The 20,596-nt window shown below is 42.1% G+C and overlaps 1 protein-coding gene across 5 annotated transcripts in view; it reads right to left on the bottom strand.

Moving 5' to 3' along the window:
• ELMO1 (engulfment and cell motility 1) overlaps window positions 1-20,596 on the bottom strand; it is a 660,529-nt gene that overhangs the window by 57,369 nt on the left and 582,564 nt on the right. For all 5 annotated transcript variants that reach the window (XM_006832125.1, XM_006832127.1, XM_006832126.1 and 2 more), the window contains one exon: window positions 7,205-7,368. In XM_006832125.1, coding sequence (XP_006832188.1) covers window positions 7,205-7,368 — 164 coding nt within the window. The remainder of the gene's footprint in view (window positions 1-7,204; window positions 7,369-20,596) is intronic.

Raw genomic sequence — 20,596 nt, 5'->3', positions numbered from 1 at the left:
CAGGCACTAGAGGTCACAGATATTTCAAAGGAAAAGGTTTTGGATTCCATCCATTCTTGGATTATAGCTATGTCTTTACAAAAGTAGTTGTCTTTCACAATAAAAACATTTAAAAAAAAAAAAAAAAAGTAGTTGTCTTTGGCTGAGGGTGAGCTGTTAAAATGTAGAGTAAAATGCAGAGAGAGAGATCATATAGGAAGAGATAACTGAAAGTACCTCTGAATCATTTTAAGTCATGAATTATGATTTTTTGGAGTCCTATTGTGGCACTACTGGATAAGCACTGGACCCTAAGGATGGGCTGAGTTGCAAGGTCGGTGATTTGGACTCACTGGCCACGCCTCGGAAACCCTATACAGGGTGACTATGAGTTGAGGCCAACTTGAGAGCACTGAGCAACAACACAACGTAACTTTGTAGTGTAAAATCTGGGTGGGACGCAGACAGGCTTACTCACAACACACACTATTGTGGAACTGACTTCTGGGATGGGAAATCAGAAAAAGTGACTTTTCTGCTGCCTAAGTTACATTTTTGGTTAAAAACCAAGGACTCCAAATACAACTGGGTAATGAATGAGGGAAACGCTACACTGATCCTCTTTCTAGACAACTTGCTCTTCTTGCCCTTCAAACTACTCAGTAGAGCTCTACAATTCACATGCTATGAAAATGTAATTAATCTGTACATTATGTTTCTGTGGCTGAGATGTGACTTCTAGGATAGTCCAGAAAATACCACCAAGCGCTGTAACTGGGGATTGAGATGCTCAGCCTGGAGTCAAGGAGGCCAAGGTCATGGATTCATTGGCCTTGCTTTGATAACTATTCTTCTAATTCTCTCTGGAAACCTTGTAAGTAAAAAAGAATAGAAGGGAAAGTCAAGATGAGGTGTTGGGAACACGTGGAGAGTAATTCATTTCACTGTTTCTGGGAAGTAATTCCAATTGTGGGTCCAATGAGAATACTGCCACACACAGAAGACACACAGAACCACGAGACTGATGAGATTCCTTCTTCAACCTGGATCTGTTTTCCTGAATTTGATGTTCATCAAATACAAGGGTGTTGAACTTTTGCTGTGAAGGGCCAGGTAATAAATATGCTAGGCTTGTGGGTCATAGAGTGTTAGTTGCAACTACTCAGCCAGCCCATTGTATGTGTGAAAGCAGTCATGGACAGTGCATAAAAAGTGAATGAGTTTGTGTTCCAGGAAAACTTTCTTCACAAAAATAGGTGACAGGCCGTATTTGGCCCAAAGGTCAGAGTTTGTGAACTCCAGATCTAGACGAAGTTAGTGGAGACTTCAGTTTCATGGAAATTGATGTTTATGACTCAACATTAGAAAGTCTCAGAGCTTAGCTTCGCCCTCGATCCTCTTCTGTTCTTTATAATAGAGACTCATGATTTTGAATAATTTTACGTGGACAACTTCTTAAATTTATCTTTCCATTCTAGACTGCACTGCTAAACACAGACTCATTTGTGCAACTGTTTACTAGGTCTCTCCACTTGGATGTCTCTGAGATAGCTCTAACTTGACATGTCCAAAGTTGAACCTGATCCCTATCCAAATCTCCATTTGCAGTCTTCTCTGTCTCAACTCCATCCTTTAATTGTTCAGGATAAAATCCTTGAGCTCATCCTTGTCATCTCTCTTTCTCTTACATACCACATCTCATCAATCAGAGAAAAAAAATCATTGTCTATTATCTTCAAAATAATTATATTACAGAATCTGATCAATTACCTCTACCTCTTGCCTGGATTGTTGAAATAGACTCCCACCTGCTCTGTTTCCAAGCACAACCTGAGAGTCTGGTCCAAGTGTCCAGGTCAGAGGATTCATTTATAAACCTAAGTTCGAACATGTTACTCCTGTGCTTAAACCCTTCAATGGATCTCCATTTACTAAAGTGCTTACAATGGCCAACAGAACCCTGTGTAATTAGACTCCTGGTAACCTTTCTAGCTTTACCACCTATTGCTCTATCCTTTCCTTATCCTGATTCACCACACTGGTCTCCTTGCTATTCACTGGACAGTCACACTCATTTCTACCTCAGGGCCTTTGCATTGGTAATCTCTCTTCCTGGAAAGCTCCTCACCCAAAGTCTTAAATAACCTGCTTCCTTAATCTTGCACACATCTTGCCTTAAATGTCACCATCCTAATTAGAAGAATCTACTCTGACCTCTCTATTTAAATTTGAAAACCCCATTTCTCGTATCCTAACTTATTGTTCATTGAATATATCTTTTTGGACTTGCTGTATAATGAACTTATTTACCATGTTAATTGTCTGTTTCTTCCCACTAGAATATAATCACCGTGAAGGTGAGGACTTGTCTGTTTTCATCACTGCTGAAATGCTAACACATAGAACAGTGCCTGGCATATGGTAGGCCCATGATAAGTATTTGTCAAATGTTTTGAACATTGAAAACTGTGCAAATGACAAGACTGTCTTACTGGCTTTGGTTATGAAGAAGCTTCAAGCAAAGTTTGTTACCAATCTTTAGCAAGGATGTAGATTTACAGAGTCGGCATTATCCTTATTTCTGGATCTATTTATTTTTACTTTTTCTTTCTATCTTACTTTTATTGTACTTAATAACACAAATGCATTTGCAGGATCAGTTTTACCAATTATATATTAATACTAAATTCTGACTTGTTGTTGTTATTGTTACACGTGCTGGTGAGTCAATTCTGACTCACTGCAACTCTGTTTATGGTTTCCAAGAAGCAACTGGTGAGTCTGAACCACTGACCTTGCAGTTCAAAGTGACCTTGTGGTCCAATAATCTTATCCTATAAGCGCCATACCAGGATGCCAACAAAATTCTGATTATCAGTTAATAATAAACCTACTCATAGCAATCCTAGAGGGCTGAGTAGAATGGCCCCACAGGGTTTCCTAGGCATTAATCATGTGGCCCTGTAGGATAAGCACTGAACTGCTAACCACAAGGTCAGCAGTTCAAACCTACCAGCCACTCCTTGGAAGCCATGCACAGGGTTGCTATGAATTTACAGCACTCAACAACAACAACAATCTTTATAGAGGCAGAATACCACGTGCATCTCCCATGGAGCAGCTGGTGGGTCTGAACTGCCAATCTTTCAGCTGCAGCTGAGTGCTTAACCATAGTGCCACCAGAGCCTCTTTAGCTAAAAATAAGATCATTTCCTTGAGTGCATATTATGGGTCAGGCATGTGCTATGATGTGTTTTTCATGCACTGAGTCCTCATAATAATTCAGTGAGGTACACCTTTTTATCATTATGTTTAGTGATGAGAAAAACAAAACTCAGAATGAGTTAAGTAAAATGCCTAAAGGTGATGCAGTTAAATTCTAGGAGTTTAGGTTTTACACATATGATTATTGCACTTCACTAGAATTTGTTCTTGCAATCTTCTTCTCTCCACAAAGATAGTGTTAAATTGCCTATTTTGAGACAGTTTAAGCTTTTTTTATATCCATTAATTTGGATAATTGGGTGAATGGACTTATCTTAAGTCACAGAAAGGAGAAAATAACAAATACCTCCTCTTTGAGATAATTAATCAAGAGCTATCAGCACCGCCCTTTGAATCTCAAGGTCAGCAGTTCAAACCCACCAGCTGCTCCTCGGAAACCTTATACAACGTCGTTATGAGTTGGAACTGACTCGACAGCACTTAGCAATAACAACATATAAAATAGAGTTTTATTCAACCTACTACATTTGTGTTGTTGTCAGTTGCCATCAAGTTGTTTCCAACTCACGTGTACAGAGTGGGAATACTCCACATAGTTTTCAAAGCTGGGACACTGGGAGCAGAGTGCAGGCTTATCTCCCAAGGAGCCTCTGAATGGGTTCATACTGTCAACCTTCCAGCTAATAGTGGAGTGCTAGCCACTGGCACCACCACGGGATTCCAACTGCACATACAGTTCCTCTAAATAACATTTGCTTATCAACTTGACATTTTCTTCCCAGAAAATATGATATCTTAAAAATGCAGCAGGGACTTCAGGGGTCAGCGCCGGGCTGGTTTGCCACCACACTGTATGCCACATACACAGAGGTGCCAGGAGATGCAGGGAGCATTCCAGGGGGCAACAGGCAAGGGAGCTTGGCCCAGGGGTTAGCTGGATTCCATACTGGCAGCCTTTCCCCAGACAACTTGCTTGCCCTTGCCTGCAAAATGAAAAGTTTGGTTAGGATAACTTTAAAGGTCCTTTTCAGCTCTAAAACTCAAACATCTTAAGCCCCAAGCTTCGGTTAGTGTTCAGTGTAATCTTGGAAAATGGGGTACTTTCCCCAAAAAAAGCACTGGGGCAAGTGTCTTGGGTTCACTGTCTGTGAACAGCTCCATGTCTGCTTCTTAAATGAATGGATAAATGATAACACACACACATCACCTGCCCCTTTTTCTTTGAGGACTTGAGTTTATCTCTGGAGCCCTCTAGACAGTGTTTAGATTCCTACCTAACCCTACAATGATCTCCTCCCTAATAGGTGATTTTAATGGAGTTCTGGTAGTATAGTGGTTACGAGTCGGGCTACTAATCTCAAGGTCAGCAGTTCGAAACTACCAGCCGTTCCATAGGAAAAAGATGAGGCTTTCTGCTTCCATAAAAGATTCACAACCTTGGAAACTCTACAAAGGGTTGCTATGAGTAGGAACCAACTCCATGGCACACAACAACAATGGTGCCTTTAATCAAAAAGGGGAATCCTGGTCCTGGTGTGGCACTGCAGGATAATGTGCTGGACTGCAACATTGACTGAACCATGGAGTCGGCAGTTCAAACCCAACAGCCACTCCTCAGGAACCTCATACAGGGTCACTATGAGTCTGAATCCACTTGACGGCACTTAATAACAACAGCCAACAAGGAAGGGAGAAAACATTTCATTGCTTCTCCTCACACAATACATGCAAAGATGAATGCTTGAAATAAAAGGAAAAGCAATTTTAGAATGCCACAGGGAGAACCTGGAGGAGTGAAGTTATAAAGTCAAAGCAGGAGAAAATCTTCACACCTGACATATCATTTAGCCTTCTAGCTTGGAACCAATGATGGTCAAACATTAATCTGCAGTGGAAACAACTCAAGTTGTCCAACAGATGAATGGTACTTCCACACAATGAAATATTATTCAGCCACAAAGAGAAATGAAGCTCTAATACATAGTGCAACACAGATGAACCTTGAAAACAGTATGCTGAATGAAGTAAAACAGGCACAAAAGGACAGATATTGTGTGATCTCACCTATACGAAATATCTAGAATAGGCTAGTCTACCAAGACAGAATATGATTAAGGGTTACCAGGGGGTGGGGGCAAAGGGAATGGGGAGTTACACAGAAAACATTCATTTGAAATCCCTTGGTCTTCACTGAAGCGGTTCCTAATGTCTCCTTTAGGTTTTAAGAATTCTTGTCAAAAGCGTAATAAAGTCTTCTTGAGTGGATCTATCTGCTGAGACAGATGCGATACAATCCAACATTTCAGTAGTGTAGGCCCTGGGGTAGGGTGACGCAGGGCTGACCCTCCTTGCAGGTGAGAAACTGCATCTGAAAGGAGCCAAGCCTCTTCTCCAGAGTGTGCTCTGCAGGGCTTGCTGGATGGTAAGAGCTACTTGGTACTTAACGTAGTTCTGGCAATGATGGGAGGAAGACACTTAAGAAGCATTTTTCCTCCCCTGCTAATTGCATCCCAACTGCCGTTCTTCTCCCCCATGTCTAATGGTGCTTCTAAGATTTAAACACAGAGGCCTAGTAGTTAAGTACTGTGTCTTCTCAGACTTGGGCACCTTTTAATCTCACCTCAGTCCTGAGCGTGACTAGGGAGCTCTAGTTGGGTGGACAAAGTATCAATTAAGTGACCAGCAACTCCTTCACCTGCTAGCAAGTTCCTTCGTCTCTTTGAAGGGAGTGAGGCTGACCTATCCCACTGGGAGGACGGTACATGATATACAGGGAGATTTGCAAACGGCTAAGCATTAAAAAGATCAAGTAGATGAGAGCAAGAATCAGACAGGGAGGTGCAAAAAGAGAAAGATCCTGAGGAGGAGGTTTCAGACAGGCTTCAGAATCATCCTATAGTTCAAGTTTGCTTCTTACAGAAGTTCAAACGAAGCTGTGTCCTATCATCTGAGAGCAGAATAAGAAGAGATGCCAAACATCTTTCTGACCTCCGTGGTTCTGTTTCCTTGTCTATAAAATCTCTGGGTAACAAAATGATCTTGCTTTTAGGAAAAGGGCTTAGGAAAATAAACAGTTCTAAGAAAGGAGCTCTAGTAGCATAGTGGTTATGAGTCGGGCTGCTAACCCCAAGGTCAACAGTTCGATACTGCCAGCACAGTTCCATGGGAAAAAGATGAGGCTTTCTGTTCCTGTAAAGATTTACAGTCTCAGAAACTCTATGCAAGATTGCTATGAGTTGAAACCAACTCCACAGGATTACTACTGCCAAGAAAAGAGGAAGCAGACAAAACAGTCCTCATGATATAAGTTCAGAAAAATTTAAAGATGGAGAAAAGGGAAACTAGGCAAATATGACAAGAGACATTTGATACAAAGTCTTGTAAAAAGGAGCCTCTCCTAGCCCATACTATATGCCTGGCGGCATGGAGTTGATACAAAATCCCCCGATGCCAACCAGAGCCAACTGGGCACGGAGCAGGCAGTTCTCTCTCTTGCTCTCAAGCTCTCCTTGCTTCCACACACCAGAACTCATGTTTTCATCAGAGCAAATGTTTATTTTGCTTTAATTATTGGTCGGGCTCATTCTGGCTGGGTTAGAGAATCATGCCACCCTAAAGGCACACACTTAAGAATGTTGTTTTACAATTAAAACAAAACAAAACAGTATTTGTCCCAAATTATAAGAAAATTCCAGTAATTCTTAGCTATAAATCTCTGTGGAGAACATGCAGTAACTGGACCACTTTTGGTTTAGGTCCATTCTGTTAGCACCTGCCCCCATCTTCCATTAACACCCGTCTTCTGCCCAGAATGTGCCAAGTCACTTTTGCCCAACCCTTTCCCAAGGTGCTAAGGCTTCCTTAAATGAGTTAAGAACATTTGCTGTGAATGTTGTTGGCTTTCCCTAAAGCACTCCTCACACAGGCCATTGTGTAATCGATTTTAACTTCAGAAATAGAGTCAGGGCCTTTGGGGAGATGGAGTACAGAGGTAACTTACAAAATTGGGCGAGACTGAAAGTCTTCTTGGTTCATCCTCTCAGACTGACGGATCTTCAGGATCTCGGTGTAACTCAGGTTCTGCAGTTTGCTCTTGAACTGGTCCAGGGAGCTAGGCTTGGTTGTAAGAGCTCTCATAACCTGCTCTTTCACCACCTGCATTACCTGTAGATGAAAGGAAGACCATCACTTTTTTGAGGAGCTGACTTGGCCATTCAGAAGACACTTTCAGAGTAAAAGTCTCCCTATATCTCCCTAATGCACACTGCATTCTCCGTCCAAACCTTGGGCATGCTTTTCCAAAGAGTAAACCCCGACTCTTCCCTCATACCACAGGAACCACGAGGAAGGAAACAGACTGATCATTTTGGACCTGGGGAGGGCTGGAACTATGCTCCATTTGCAGGATACATCATGTGGCTACTGCCGAAGCAACACTATAAACAAAGCAAACTCATGAGTCAAGAACTCAAGAAGGCCATGCAACAGCGTCAAGGCTGCATAGTAATTATTTTTACTAGAAAAAATTATTGTGGAGACACAATTAACTGTGGACGCTAGGTTGGCATCAGTTCAAATGAATGTGAACAGATACCCACGCACATCTCTCCCAGACTGCTTTCCCTGTGGAGCTCAGTCCTGGGTATTCATACAAATTACGCATTTGAAAATGTTTCTGTGGTATTATTGCCTCTCTGAGCAAGGCATTAAAAACCAGAGGTTTATTAAATTATAACTGATGTATTCCAATGGATGTTTCAAGAACAAAAGAAGAATATGGTCTAGCCCAAAAGGAGACAATGAACCACTGCCTCTATTAATAGAGACTCATCTTCACCAGATTGGATCAAGCAGGGAAAGACCAGAGTACGGAAGCATCTAAAGGGCTTGCTGTAATTTTGCTACTTCTGTTTTCACCCTCCTGTAGAGATGGGAACAACAGTTTCATTTTCTAAGGTATCTTACAATAACAACCATGAACCAAAGGAACCCTGGTTGCACAGTGGTTAAAGTGCTTGGCTGCTAGACAAAAGGTCAGCAGTTTGAACCCACCAGCAGTTCTGCAGGAAACAGATGAGGCAATCTGCTTCTGTAAAAATTACAGCTATGGAAACCCCATGGGACAGTTCTCCTCTGCACTACATGGTCCCTATGAGTCGGTATCGACTCACTGGCAATGGATTTGTCTTTCATTTTGTTTTTTACTATGTGCCAGATTTTTATTTTAATGTTTTATTGTGAATGATGTGATAATTTACATGCGAGAACATTAGCTTTACATTCATCTTATTGTATATTGTTACAGTGCCATGGTTACAATCCCCTCCATGCATCATCAAACAACCAAAGGGTATACCCTGCAAGCCTGCCCCCCCAGTCATCAGCACACAGCCCCTCTCCCTCTCTGGGTCTACAGTCCCCAGCCACGCCATTTCTCCACGTCATTTTCACTGCTTCTCTGGGTAGGTCCCACACTCTGCTCTTCTCCCTTGATGGTCCCAGGGACCTCCACTCTTGGACTGCAAAGTCAACCACTCCCCTCCTTTTGCTACAAAATGTCTACCTTTACATTTCCAACCCTCACAGTCAGTCCTGATAGCAATTATTCACTATTGTGCCACATGAGTGCTATCTACATCTCCTTTCATCAGTCCTGCCCAGACAGATTGGATACTACTCAGTGGAGATTCTGCCTTTCTCAGTGCCTTCTAGATCTAGAGTCCCTCTTGAAAGCTTGTAAGCCAGTCAATTCTTGCCTCTGTAGCTACCCCGCTCCATTTTGGGTAGCCAATGTCCAAGTTGCCCATCCCTGTCTACCCTGTGTATCGAGGGGGTGGAAATGATCCCCACTGTAAAGATTTGTTCCCTCTTTTGAGCTACTGCACCCATAGGTGTAGGTCAAGTTCATCAAATTGTATCAGATTTCTCTTTTTTTCCGCTTCTTTCTTCTTCTAGTTGAACTCTTTGATCATCCAGCCATTGAAGCCAGGTATTATCTGCAAGTGTGGGTGTTCTTGTGCATATGCCCCCTCTTCTTATCAGTTGGACGCTTCACTCTCCACTCTAGTCCTCTGTGGCTATGTCACTGACTCTGGGCCCAAGAGTCCCCAGGTCTTGCCACACTGCTGACCAACCAGGTCTCCACCCAGGTTCACAGGAGTCTCTTGAACATGGTTGGACTTAGCTCGCAGCTTCATTGCTGTTTTTCCCTCACTTCCCCTTTCTGGCGACCAATGTGGTCACCAGTCAGAGCACATGTCTGCTCGAGTATTCCCACTGAGTCATAGTCTTGGAAGGGGGTTTGCCCTGAGGGGATCGGACCACTTGCCTTGATGTCTCCTGGGCTAGCAACTTGCTTGTTCTTGTAAAAGTTTTTGCATTTTTCCTGTCGGTCGGTCTGTCTTTCAAGAAGTATCTTCTGTTCTTCTAGCTGCTCCAGGCTGGTCTGCCCTTCCTTTCAAGTGGAAATTTCCCACCTCAGAAGATTCCGGATGGGGTTCAGGATTCCACCTATGGTCTAATGCAATGCAGAGGCTCCGCAGGAAGCCTCCTTCACTGGGCACTTTGTATTCCCATTTGAGGTATTCCAACCAGTTATAGGCAGAAGATGGACTTACAAGCTTTCTTTGTTGATATTTCTGGCTATTCCTTTCTCTTCCCCTCAAGTGTCTATTTTATAATGGTATGCAAGGGAAACCAAGATTCAAAAGACAACCAAGCATCTTTACATTATTTCCCCCATTTTGCCCATTCCAACCATGTCTCAATCCCTGTATCTCAGAGCCCTGGTGTTCCAAGGTTGTGCATACAGCATTATTTACCTCTGTGCCAGATGTTTTTTACATACATGTTTTATATATACTTTCTTTGTTGTTGTTGTTATGTGCCATTTCTTTACCCATTCAAATTTATGAAGTTAGATACTATCAACCATTTCTACTTTATATAGAAGGAAACTGAAGCTTGGAGACACTAAATAGCTTATTCAAAGCATAGCTGGTTGATACATGACAGAGCTAGGATTTAAACTCAGAATTGTAAATGATCTACTACTATACTGCCTCCCATGCCATCATTCTAGGCATCATTTGGCAATTTTAAATCATTACAAGAACATATATATGCCCCTGTTGCATGTTTACAATCGCTATTAATCATCTTATTTGACCCTCCCTTCATGGTGATATAGTGGGTTAAGTGCTGTGCTGCTAACTCCAAAGTTGGAGGTTCAAACCCATTAGCCACTCTGTGGGAGACAGATGGGGCTGTCTGCGTCTGTAAAGACTGACAGCTTCAGACGCCCACAGGAGCAGTCCTGCTGTGTCCTATAGGTTGCTATGAGTTGGAATCAACTTGATGGCAGTGTTTTTTTTTTTTTTTTGGTCAATAGAGTAGAGTAGATGTTATTACTACTACTATTTTTAAGATGAACTGAGACAGAGAAGGAAATGATGACAAGTCCAAGTTCACCTATACCTAGTTGAGTTCTAAGATATTGTGATGGTTAATGTTATATGTCAACTTGACTATGGTCTCCAGTTGTTTGACCAAACACTAGTCTAGTTGCTGTGATGAAGCAATACAAGCGATTGCATCAGCTTCCATAATATAACCCAGCACAGTGTAATATCATCTCTTCTATGATGTAAGCGAATGAAACGTAATCAACTGGTCCATTGAAAAGGCAGCTTTCCTACACTGTATTCTGCCTCCAGAGTAGAAATAGAATTATTGGCAGAACTATTTCTTCATTTTTCACTCTGCACTTTTCCTGTCACCTGACATGGATTTGTGGATGTAACCATTGAGTTGGTTCCGACTCATAGCGACCTTGTATAGTATTTTCAAGGAGCGGCTGGTGGATTTGAACCACTCAAACTGACATTGTAGTAGAGTGCTTAGCCTACAGCGCCACACCAGGACTCCCCTTATCCACTATTGATTTTAAGTGCCGTCGAGTCAGTTCCGACTCATAGCGACCATTTATAGGAGGGCTTCCGAAGAGCAGCTGGTATGTTTGAACCACCAACCATGGGATTCAAACTGACCTTGCGGTCCAGTGCTTTGTCCCACAGCACCACACCAGGACTCCTCCCTTATCCTTTAGGCTATTTCTCAAAGTACATGTCCACCCCATCTGCCCTGTGAGGAAGTGATTACCGGCAATGGCAAAGGTGTGAAAGCAACTGTCCTCTGGACCTCTAGTTCATTCGAGTTTCTAGGACCATGGTTGGTTGCTCCTTGCAGTCTAACTCATCATTAGCTTACCTAAAGTCAGGATGTATTGATAGAAGCCATCAACACATATTTGCTTGGAAAGCATTATTTGTGAAGTCAACCCAACAGAAATACTGTGAACCTACCAAGTACAGCATGCTAGGCACTAGGAATTCAAAGACAAGCTAGATACAGTCCTTGCCTACTTTGAACTAATGGAATGAATGGCCCAATACGAGAGAAAAATGCAGTGGAGTGTGCAAGTCATAGAGAAGACAGACACACAGACTATGTTGGCAGGTGAGGAAACACTTCAGAGCAGAAGACACTTCATAAGGGTTTTGAAGGAAGAATGGGCATTGAATGGTGTGGAAATAGATAAATAACATGGACAACACCACACATTCACTTTGAACCTGGCTGCCTCTGAGTTTGAACCAATCACATTCGCATCTTTACACGCTCCCAGCAAAAAAAAAAAACACATAAAAGAACATTTCCAGTTGAACCTCCACCTGGTGTGCCTTTTTTTTACTCAGGTGAAACGCTGAATTTAGGATGCTTGACAACTTTCGCAACTGTGACCATCTTACATCCTGTGGTTTCAATCATGGTTGGATTTCGTCAAGGCAGATTTTGCAGGCTCACGTGAGAAGCACTGAGGAGCTGCTCCATGCCCCATTAAGAGAGAAGGGCTAAGGGGACCATTATTGTCTCTCAATGTTATTTGTCTTCTTGTGAGAATCAGGAAATGTGAAAGCGGGGAAGACACAGTGACTGCTGTTTGTTGTTGGGTGCCATCGAGTCAAGTCCAACTCACAGTAATCATATAAAACAGAGTAGGATTATCTCACAGGGTCTCCCAGCTGAAATCTCACAGGGTTAGCAGCTGAGAACTTTAGTCACTGCACCACCTTACACATCTATTGTGGTGGTTATGTGCCATGGAGTCGGTTTGGATTCACAGCGACCCTGTACACGGTTTCCGAGGCTGTAAACCTTTACGGGAGCTGAAAGCCTCGCCTCATCTTTTCCTGGGGAACAGCTGGTAGTTTCGAACTGCTGACTGTGAGATGAACAGCATGATTCATAACCACTCTGCTACCAGAGCTCCTTACAGATCTATTAGAATATCAAAAATTGTTGTGTGTGATGTCCAGTCAGTTCCAACTCGCAGCATCCCTGTATAGGGTTTCTGAGGAGCAGCAGGGGGGTTTGAATAGCCAACCTTGTGGTAAGCAGCCCAGTGCCTATCCTACAGCACCACACCAGACTCCACCAAAAATAGATGAAGCAAATTTTTTTATTGTGTTAAGTATACATATAACAAAATATTTGCCAGGTCAACATTTTTACATGTATATTCAGTGACATTAATTACATTTTTCATGTATAGCCACCACTACCATCTGCTTCCAAGCTCAGTACCTTCCTTTTCCCATTCCAGTCCACCTCTGGTAATCACTAATAAACTTTGGTCTCCACTGTTGCTGCCAAAATACCTTCAAGTTGATTCCCACTCATAGCGATCCTGTATAGGGTGTCTGAGGATGGGCTGGGGGTGGGATGTTGGACTGCAAAACTTGTGGTTAGCAGTCCAATGCTGACCTACAGTCCCACATCAGGTCTCTACACATCTGCCTCTTCTAGACATTTCATAGAGGTAGAATCATGCTATATTTGTCCCTCTGTGACTGACACAGTATAACATTGTAAGAAGTAATTTTTAGAGTCGAGTTAAAACTGGGAGAGGTTTAGAGATCAATCCAATCCTGTAATTTTACAGATGTAGAGACAGAAGCTCAGAGGACCAGGTGACTTCTCCACTTGTGTAAAGATGTCACCTACCATCCCTCCCACAGCCCTCTCTACTCAACTGGGCTTGAACATCCATTGCAGTAGCCCCAAGGAACTCAGATAGCATATTTCCAACAATGGGGTTTGTTAGGGAAGTTAACAGGTTACAATTCAGGGTCAGACACGTTCAGATTATGGTTCTTCCGGTCAGGACAGTATCTCCGCTGCTAGGCCTACATGCAGGCTGCTCACTGGCCCTTTGCTCTTTGGTCTGGCCTCTGATCTGCTCCAGCAACATCATGAAACTCTTTCAGGGCTGCTGGCAAATGCCCACAGAACACTCCAGTCTGCTGTAAGTCTCAGATTGAAGAAACTTGGCTCTAGCTTCCCAATTAAGTGCCTGGAGGTACTCCACTCTGTTAGCAAGTTGCCAGAGTTACTCAGCTTAACTTGCTTCATTGACTGGGAAGCCCATCACTCTGTCTCGTGTTCTGAGTCTTGGTTCTGCTACTGCTGCTCCTATGTCACTTCTCTGATGTCATCGTTAGGCCCCTCAGCCAAAGAAGTTCAATGCACAGGAAACTCAGGGTTCAAAGAACACACTGCACTCCCTGATCTTCTTCTTTGATGCCAGTGAGCTCCCCTCTCCTGCTTTTGAGATGATTCTTTCTTATACCCATATTAGAGTTCCATGTCAACAATTATTCACAACTGAATTATGTAATCTACCAGCATCTTCCTCCAGCTTCTCTTACCCAGATCTATCAAGAAAAAGTTGTCTGGTGGGAAGTTATGAAGACTAAGGCTAAAAGAGGCATATTAATGGCACCGTACTTCCTCATGTGTTTCTTATGCGGGTGTCGCAAAGATAACAATCATCACATGACATTTGCTTAGACAGAGTGAGCGTGTGACCTACACTCATCAGCCATCATTCTTCCCAATGTTTCTCACCTAGAAGTAAAGCTGAAGAACATGCTTTCACCCTTAAATTTAAACCTGCAATACTGTATTCTTTAATTTGTAGGGACTCAAGATATGAAATCAGCGCTGACAGAAACATACAGAAGAAAGAGAAATGTATGCAAGGTAGAGTGTTGGATTTGTTAAGCCCTTTCAACCATAAAATCAGTTCAAGTCTTACATCTAGTGGTTTGAATACACAGATCTTTTTATTTAAAAATTTTAATTTTATTGTGATACTGAGAATACAACAGCTAACATATACCAACTCAGCCATTTCTACAGGTACTATTCAGTGATAGTGTATACATTTTGTTTGGTGTATAACCACTCATACCCTCCTTTTCTGAGTGGATCCTCACCAGTAACACAGACTCCCTGCTCCCTAAGGTTCCTATCTAGCCTTCTGGCTTGCTGCTGTCACTTTGATTCCTCATAGATAGTTCTTAAAAGAGTGCACTGCTCTAAGGAGACTTTTTTTTTTTTCCATAACTGAATTCAGCTATTACTCAGTTTTAAGAAGTCATCAGGAGATATTTTAGGTTTCAGTTTTAAAGATTATCTTAAAGTAATAGTTTCTCTTGGCTCCAGAAATCCTTGTATTGCATGGGAATTTGAAGTTCTGCATTTTTCACTTGGGATCAAGATTCTTCTACAGACTGTTTGACCACAAGGTTTAATAAACAGTAGTCAGGCACCGTTCACTTTTCTTGGTCTCGTGTCAAAGGAGACAGTTGTTCACAGAGGCAATTAAACACATATTCAATATTCTCCTTCTGTTCCGAAGTTTCCTTCCTTTGTTGCTCTATTGAATAGAAACCAGTCGCATTCCTTGGGTGGCTGCTTGCAGACTCTTAAGACCCCAACTACTGTGCAATGAACTCGATGGTAGAACAGAAGTAACAAACACATTATTAGGCCAATTAACTAGGATGTCCCATGAAACTCTGACTCTAAACCTTCAAAACAAGGAACCCAATCCCATGAGGTATGTGGTTGTGCATTAACTCTGTCAGCAATTCCTCTTTTTTGTTGCTGTTGTCTATGACATAACTTTTGCCTTCAATATTTTACAGTCTGTAAATACAATTACAATAATTGGCTATATAACATGAACCTTACTAAAATTAAGGTGATTTGAATGGGATTCTTGTCACTTGCCACCAAAGCAGCCCCCAAATTCCATGCTCGTAAGTCCAAGACTGGTTCCAGACATGAAGTTGAGGTTGCCAGAAGGGGAAGAATCAGGAAAAAGAAGTTAGGATAGAGAGACCAAAATTACTTCAATAAGAAATGAGTTTTAAAAGCTCACCTTCATGTGTATGCCCATGGTTGTACCTTTGTAAAGAAGCAGTGATAATCTCTTATGTCATGTGGGTAGCTCTTCAACTCCTTACATACTATGGTTACAATCCACTGTTACAGCCTCATTCCCAAAGCTTAAGATTAATCTCAGATAGAAGCAAGAATCCATGGAACAATCCTTTAAACTCCCAGCTATCACTTAGAATGCAGTTTGAAGAAGGGATAGAACCTTTCCTAATTTAAAGGAGATGGGAGCAGAGACCACGAGGGTTCCTGATTTCAGGGGTAGGGATAGGAGAAGTGGGCATAAAGCCTCAGCTACTTTATATATTTGCTTGGCACTGGTCCTAAGAATTTCTATGATTACTTGTTCTTATCTGTATACCAAGGATAATACCTCTATTGAAATATGTCATTGATTTTTTAAGAAGACAAACCAGTTATATAAATCAAATGACTTTGCAAAGTAGCTCAACAAGGGTTACAATGAATGATTTTAAGTCTCTGCTAATGCTTCATGTGTGTAATCAAGACAACCATAACCACAATCCTTAACCCTGTTCTCTGGAAAATATCAGACCTGTTCTCATTTGTTTGAAAACAACAACAAAATCCACAGTGTTTACAGAGGCATCAACAAATCATTGGAGTTAAAACTTTAGTTACAGAATGTACTTTGCCACAGACATCAAAGAAAACATGCTCTAAGGATCTGCATTCGCTGTTGGTATTGACCGATGAGATGATTCAAGCACCCTCTGAGACGGGCCTGCTGTTATGTTTCTGAAGTTCTCCTAGCACATCATTGTCTATGACAGTGTAACACTTCACAAAAGAGGTGGAAGCTTTAGTCCTTGTTCCATAAGATGCTTGTCTATCAACTGAGAATAAACGTTTGGTTCTCAGCAAGATTGGATTAAGGTTGTAATAAGTACAATGATCCCTGGATGAGACGGAGCATGCTGGCAAAACAGTCTACTTACTATACTTCTGGCTTTCCTTGTTGCCAAATTTAAATGCATCTCTACATTTTATTGCAAGATCTACTGAGCATCTGGGGGTTCCAAGTATGATCACATTTCAGATGCTGGCTTTAAAACTATAATTTGTGCTAAGCTTTGAAAGGTGACTGGAAGTTATCAGGCAAAGAAGGAAGAAAAAGGACTTCCAGGAAGAAATATGCTTTGGAATTGACGTGTCAGAGAATGGACAGGTACTAGTTTTTGTGTGGCCTGTCCAATTTGAGAGTCCAATACATTCCAGTATTGAATCAAGGTTGTGCTTTTCCTGGATCTGTGATCTTGCTCAAGATACCCAGACTTGCTGAGATACGTTTTCATCATCTGCCAATAGGAGTACTAATAACTGAGAACACATTGAAGAATTATAAATTAGATAGCATCGTCTATTGTCATTTCTGTGTGATTGTTACATGTTGTCGAGTCGGTTCCCACCCACAGCACCCTATGGACAAACAGAACAAAAGACCACTTAGTGTTTATGTACCAGCCCCAGAACTGTTGCCATGTTTGAGCCCACTGATGCAGCCACTGTGTCAATCCAGCTCATTGAGGGTCTTCCTCTTTTTCTCTGACCCTCTACTGTACTACCATAGTACAGTACATAGTAGATATTTGACAATCATAAGTTCTCTTTCTTCAGTCTTAATGTTTTTCATTGTAATAATATAAACTTCACTGGGTGGTTGTGAAAACTAAACTAATGCACAGACTAGAAGACAGCAGACCCTGAACAAATCAAATTTCCTTTCCCTCCCAGAAGGCCCAGAATGAAATGACTCATTTCAGAGGTTTCATCTATAATAATATCCTTGATAGGCTATTCCCAAACCATATCTGCATCCTCAAATTGTAGTGTTTGGGACCTCACCCCAAGACCCACTTGATCAGAGACTCAGGGCGGGGGGCACTTAGCGCTTTACCAGCTTCACTCTCACTGAATCATTCTGATGTTAAAGTTTGAGAGTCACTGATCTCAGCAAACACCCAGCATCATTTCTGAACTTTCAATTATGACATCTACTGCCAACGGCCACTGTTGTCATAGCATCATGAGGCAGTTACATTAGTTACTAGTGCATCTTCATGCCAACTACACTGTAAGTCCTTGGAGGTGAGGAACTGTTTCTGATTTGTACTGTGGCTCATAGTACGTAACACTGTAGCTTCCATACTGCGGTAACCACTGATGTGGCCCATGCCAAAGATTTTAAGGCTCCTTCTTTCAAATGTAGAATTAGCCGACAATAAAGGAATCTTAAACAAAATTATTAAGACTGTTGAATCCTTAACAGAAGCATATGATTGTTTGTGAGGCTTTATGGTTACAAATCGATAGAGTATCTGTGGTTTTGAGGTGGTGTCTTGGGGTTCGAGAGGCTTCTATTGGCTTCCTTCCAAGGCTGAAGCCAAGCAGAGGGTTTTAAGAGAAGCCACAACAATATATGGGCATTGTTACTAAAGGGCATTATCAGAAAACACTAAAATTTAGCCTCCCCCTGGTGTGGTTGTTGTTGTTGTTAAGAGCCATCGAGTCGGTTCCAACCCATAGCGACCCTGTACAGGGTTTCCGAGGGTGTACATCTTTATGGGAGTAGAAAGCTTCATCTTTCTCCCGTGGAACTGCTGGTAGTTTCGAACTGCTGACCTTGCGGCTCACAGCCGGATTCGTAACTACTATGCTAGTGGTGCTGTGTGTTAATGTGCCAGAATGCAAAGCCATCTGAACTGTAAGGTCAGTGGTTCAAGCTCACCAGCTGATTCTTGGAAACCCTATACAGGGTCGCTATGGGTCAGAACCAACTCGATGGCACTTCACAAAAACAACCACCTCCCATCAGTGGTTGCCTGTTTAACTGATATATCTTTATAATGAAGAGAAAGGACTGTCTCAAGACAGATGATCAGTCACTCTGTTGTAAAAAAAATGATGCATATGGGAGAGCTTTATTGCTAGAACTAAGGATGGGACCCCTTTTTCTTCCTAGAAATGTTCATTATACAATGACTGAAGGCTGAAGGCTCATGGCAAGCACGATATTGGAGGTATTCTACCAGCAGAGGAATATTTTGGGGAAAGACCCAAAGAGTCATCTGTAGAGAGGATAGTGTCCCAGATACTGGTGTCATTTTGGGGGTCTACATTCCAAAGTTGTAGTCTTGCTGCGGTACTGTGAGTTAATGCATTGGACTGCAAGGTCAGTTTGAATCACAAGATCATCAGTTCAAGTTCACCAGCCACTCCTCGGGATCTAAATGGGTTGGAACTGACTCAATGGCACTAACAACAATAACATCAACAATTTAAGGTCAGAATGTGGAGAAATGGCCTTGCCCAGAAAAAGTGCAAGAATTTAGTTGGTAAGGACAATGATACACTCAGGCTAGAGAATGTTTACCCCCTAAAAAAAAAACCAAACAACTAAAACCAAGCCCATTGCTATGAGTCAGTTCAGACTCCTGGCAAGCCCTGCAATACAGAGTAAAACGGTTTCATCCCGGTGTTCATGGCTCTTATCCTTTTCTAAAAAAAATACAGTATTTAATTGTGAGTGGAGTCCTGGTGTGGCACTGCTGGCTAATGCGCTGGACTGCAATGTTGGTTTGAACCTCAGGTAGGTGGTTCAAGCTCAGCAGCTGCTCCTGGGGTCACTATGAGTTGAAACTGACTTGGTAGCACTTAGCAATAACAACTGTGTTTTCAGCAAAAGCTTACACAGCAAAATCTGCTCTCATTTATCATTTAAGGGCTGCGAACCTTAAGGTCAGCAGTTCGAAACTACCAGCCGCTCCGTGGGAGAAAGATGAGGCTTTCTACTCCCGTAAAGATTTACACCCTCGGAAACCCTGTACAGGGTCGCTATGGGTCGGATCCGACTCGACGGCACTTAACAACAACAACACAACTGTGGCACTGTGGGTTAATGCACCAGACTGTAAAGCCATTTGAACTGCAAGGTTGGTGGTTCAAGCTCAACAGCTGCTCCTCGGAAACCCTATACAGGGTCGTTATGGATCGGAATTGACTCGACAGCACTTAACAACAACAACATTGTGACATTGGTTACATTTTTCACAATGAGTCAACATTCTCCTTAACTCCTTTCTGTATGATTTGTTTCTAGTCATTTAGTTTCTCTATTGCCTTACTCTTCTATCTTTGCTTTAGAGTAGTTGACGACCATTTGATCTCAGCGAGATGATTTTTTTTAAAGGTGGGCAGTATTCATGGGTGGCACTTATTTTATGAGCCAATGTACGATTGAGCTACAAAGTGACCTCAGGGGATAGCTTTGGTTCAGCGTTTAAAGAGTACCCAGGGCAATCATTTTGAAAAGTCCACTAGTTTCAACCAATCTAGTAAGTAAGGACTTAAATTAAGAATTTGAGCTCTGTTCCAGATTTTGTTCCCATTCTATCCGATCCACTGATTGTGGTAGGCAGTCACCATCTAGTTCTTCTGGCCTCAGCATATATGAGACCATGATTCCTGTAGACTGGGGTCTTTGGCTTCCTTCTTTCTTCCAGTTGCCACTTGTATGCAAGTTTTTAAGGTCTCAGACACAACTTACCAAAAAAGGATGCAAAACAAACTTTAAGAACTATACTATGCCAATTGACTGAACTCTTCTATGAGACTATGGACCTAAAGTCTCTAAACCCAGAAAACGAATCCAGTTAACTATTTGGTTATGTCCCTGATGGAGTCCTGTGTGGTGCTGTTGGATCAGCACTGGACTGTGAACCACAAGAACTGCAGTTGAAACCCACCAGTTGCCCCTCAGAAGCCCTATAGAGGGTCGCTGTGAGTCAGAGTCGACTCCATGGCACTTAACAAGAACAAGAAGAAATGCCTAGGACTGTGTTTCCGCTATGGTTTATTATATATGTGAATACACATGTGTGTGCAGACATACATGCATGAGGGGCCTTCAAAATGGTCCCAGAAAAACGTATCATTTAATTCAATTTTTACACACACTTTTTGAAGCCCCCTTACATATACACATATATGTAGCTGTATGTGTGTGGACTACTGGTATCGTGCAGCAAGTTAATGCACTGGACTGCAAAGTCGGTTTGAACCTCAA

The sequence above is a fragment of the Chrysochloris asiatica genome, unplaced genomic scaffold (genome assembly GCF_000296735.1).
Source record: "Chrysochloris asiatica unplaced genomic scaffold, ChrAsi1.0 scaffold00006, whole genome shotgun sequence".
Lineage (NCBI taxonomy): Eukaryota > Metazoa > Chordata > Mammalia > Afrosoricida > Chrysochloridae > Chrysochloris > Chrysochloris asiatica.
Note: the sequence above shows the minus strand (reverse complement) of the source record. Positions and strands in the feature narration are given on the sequence as shown.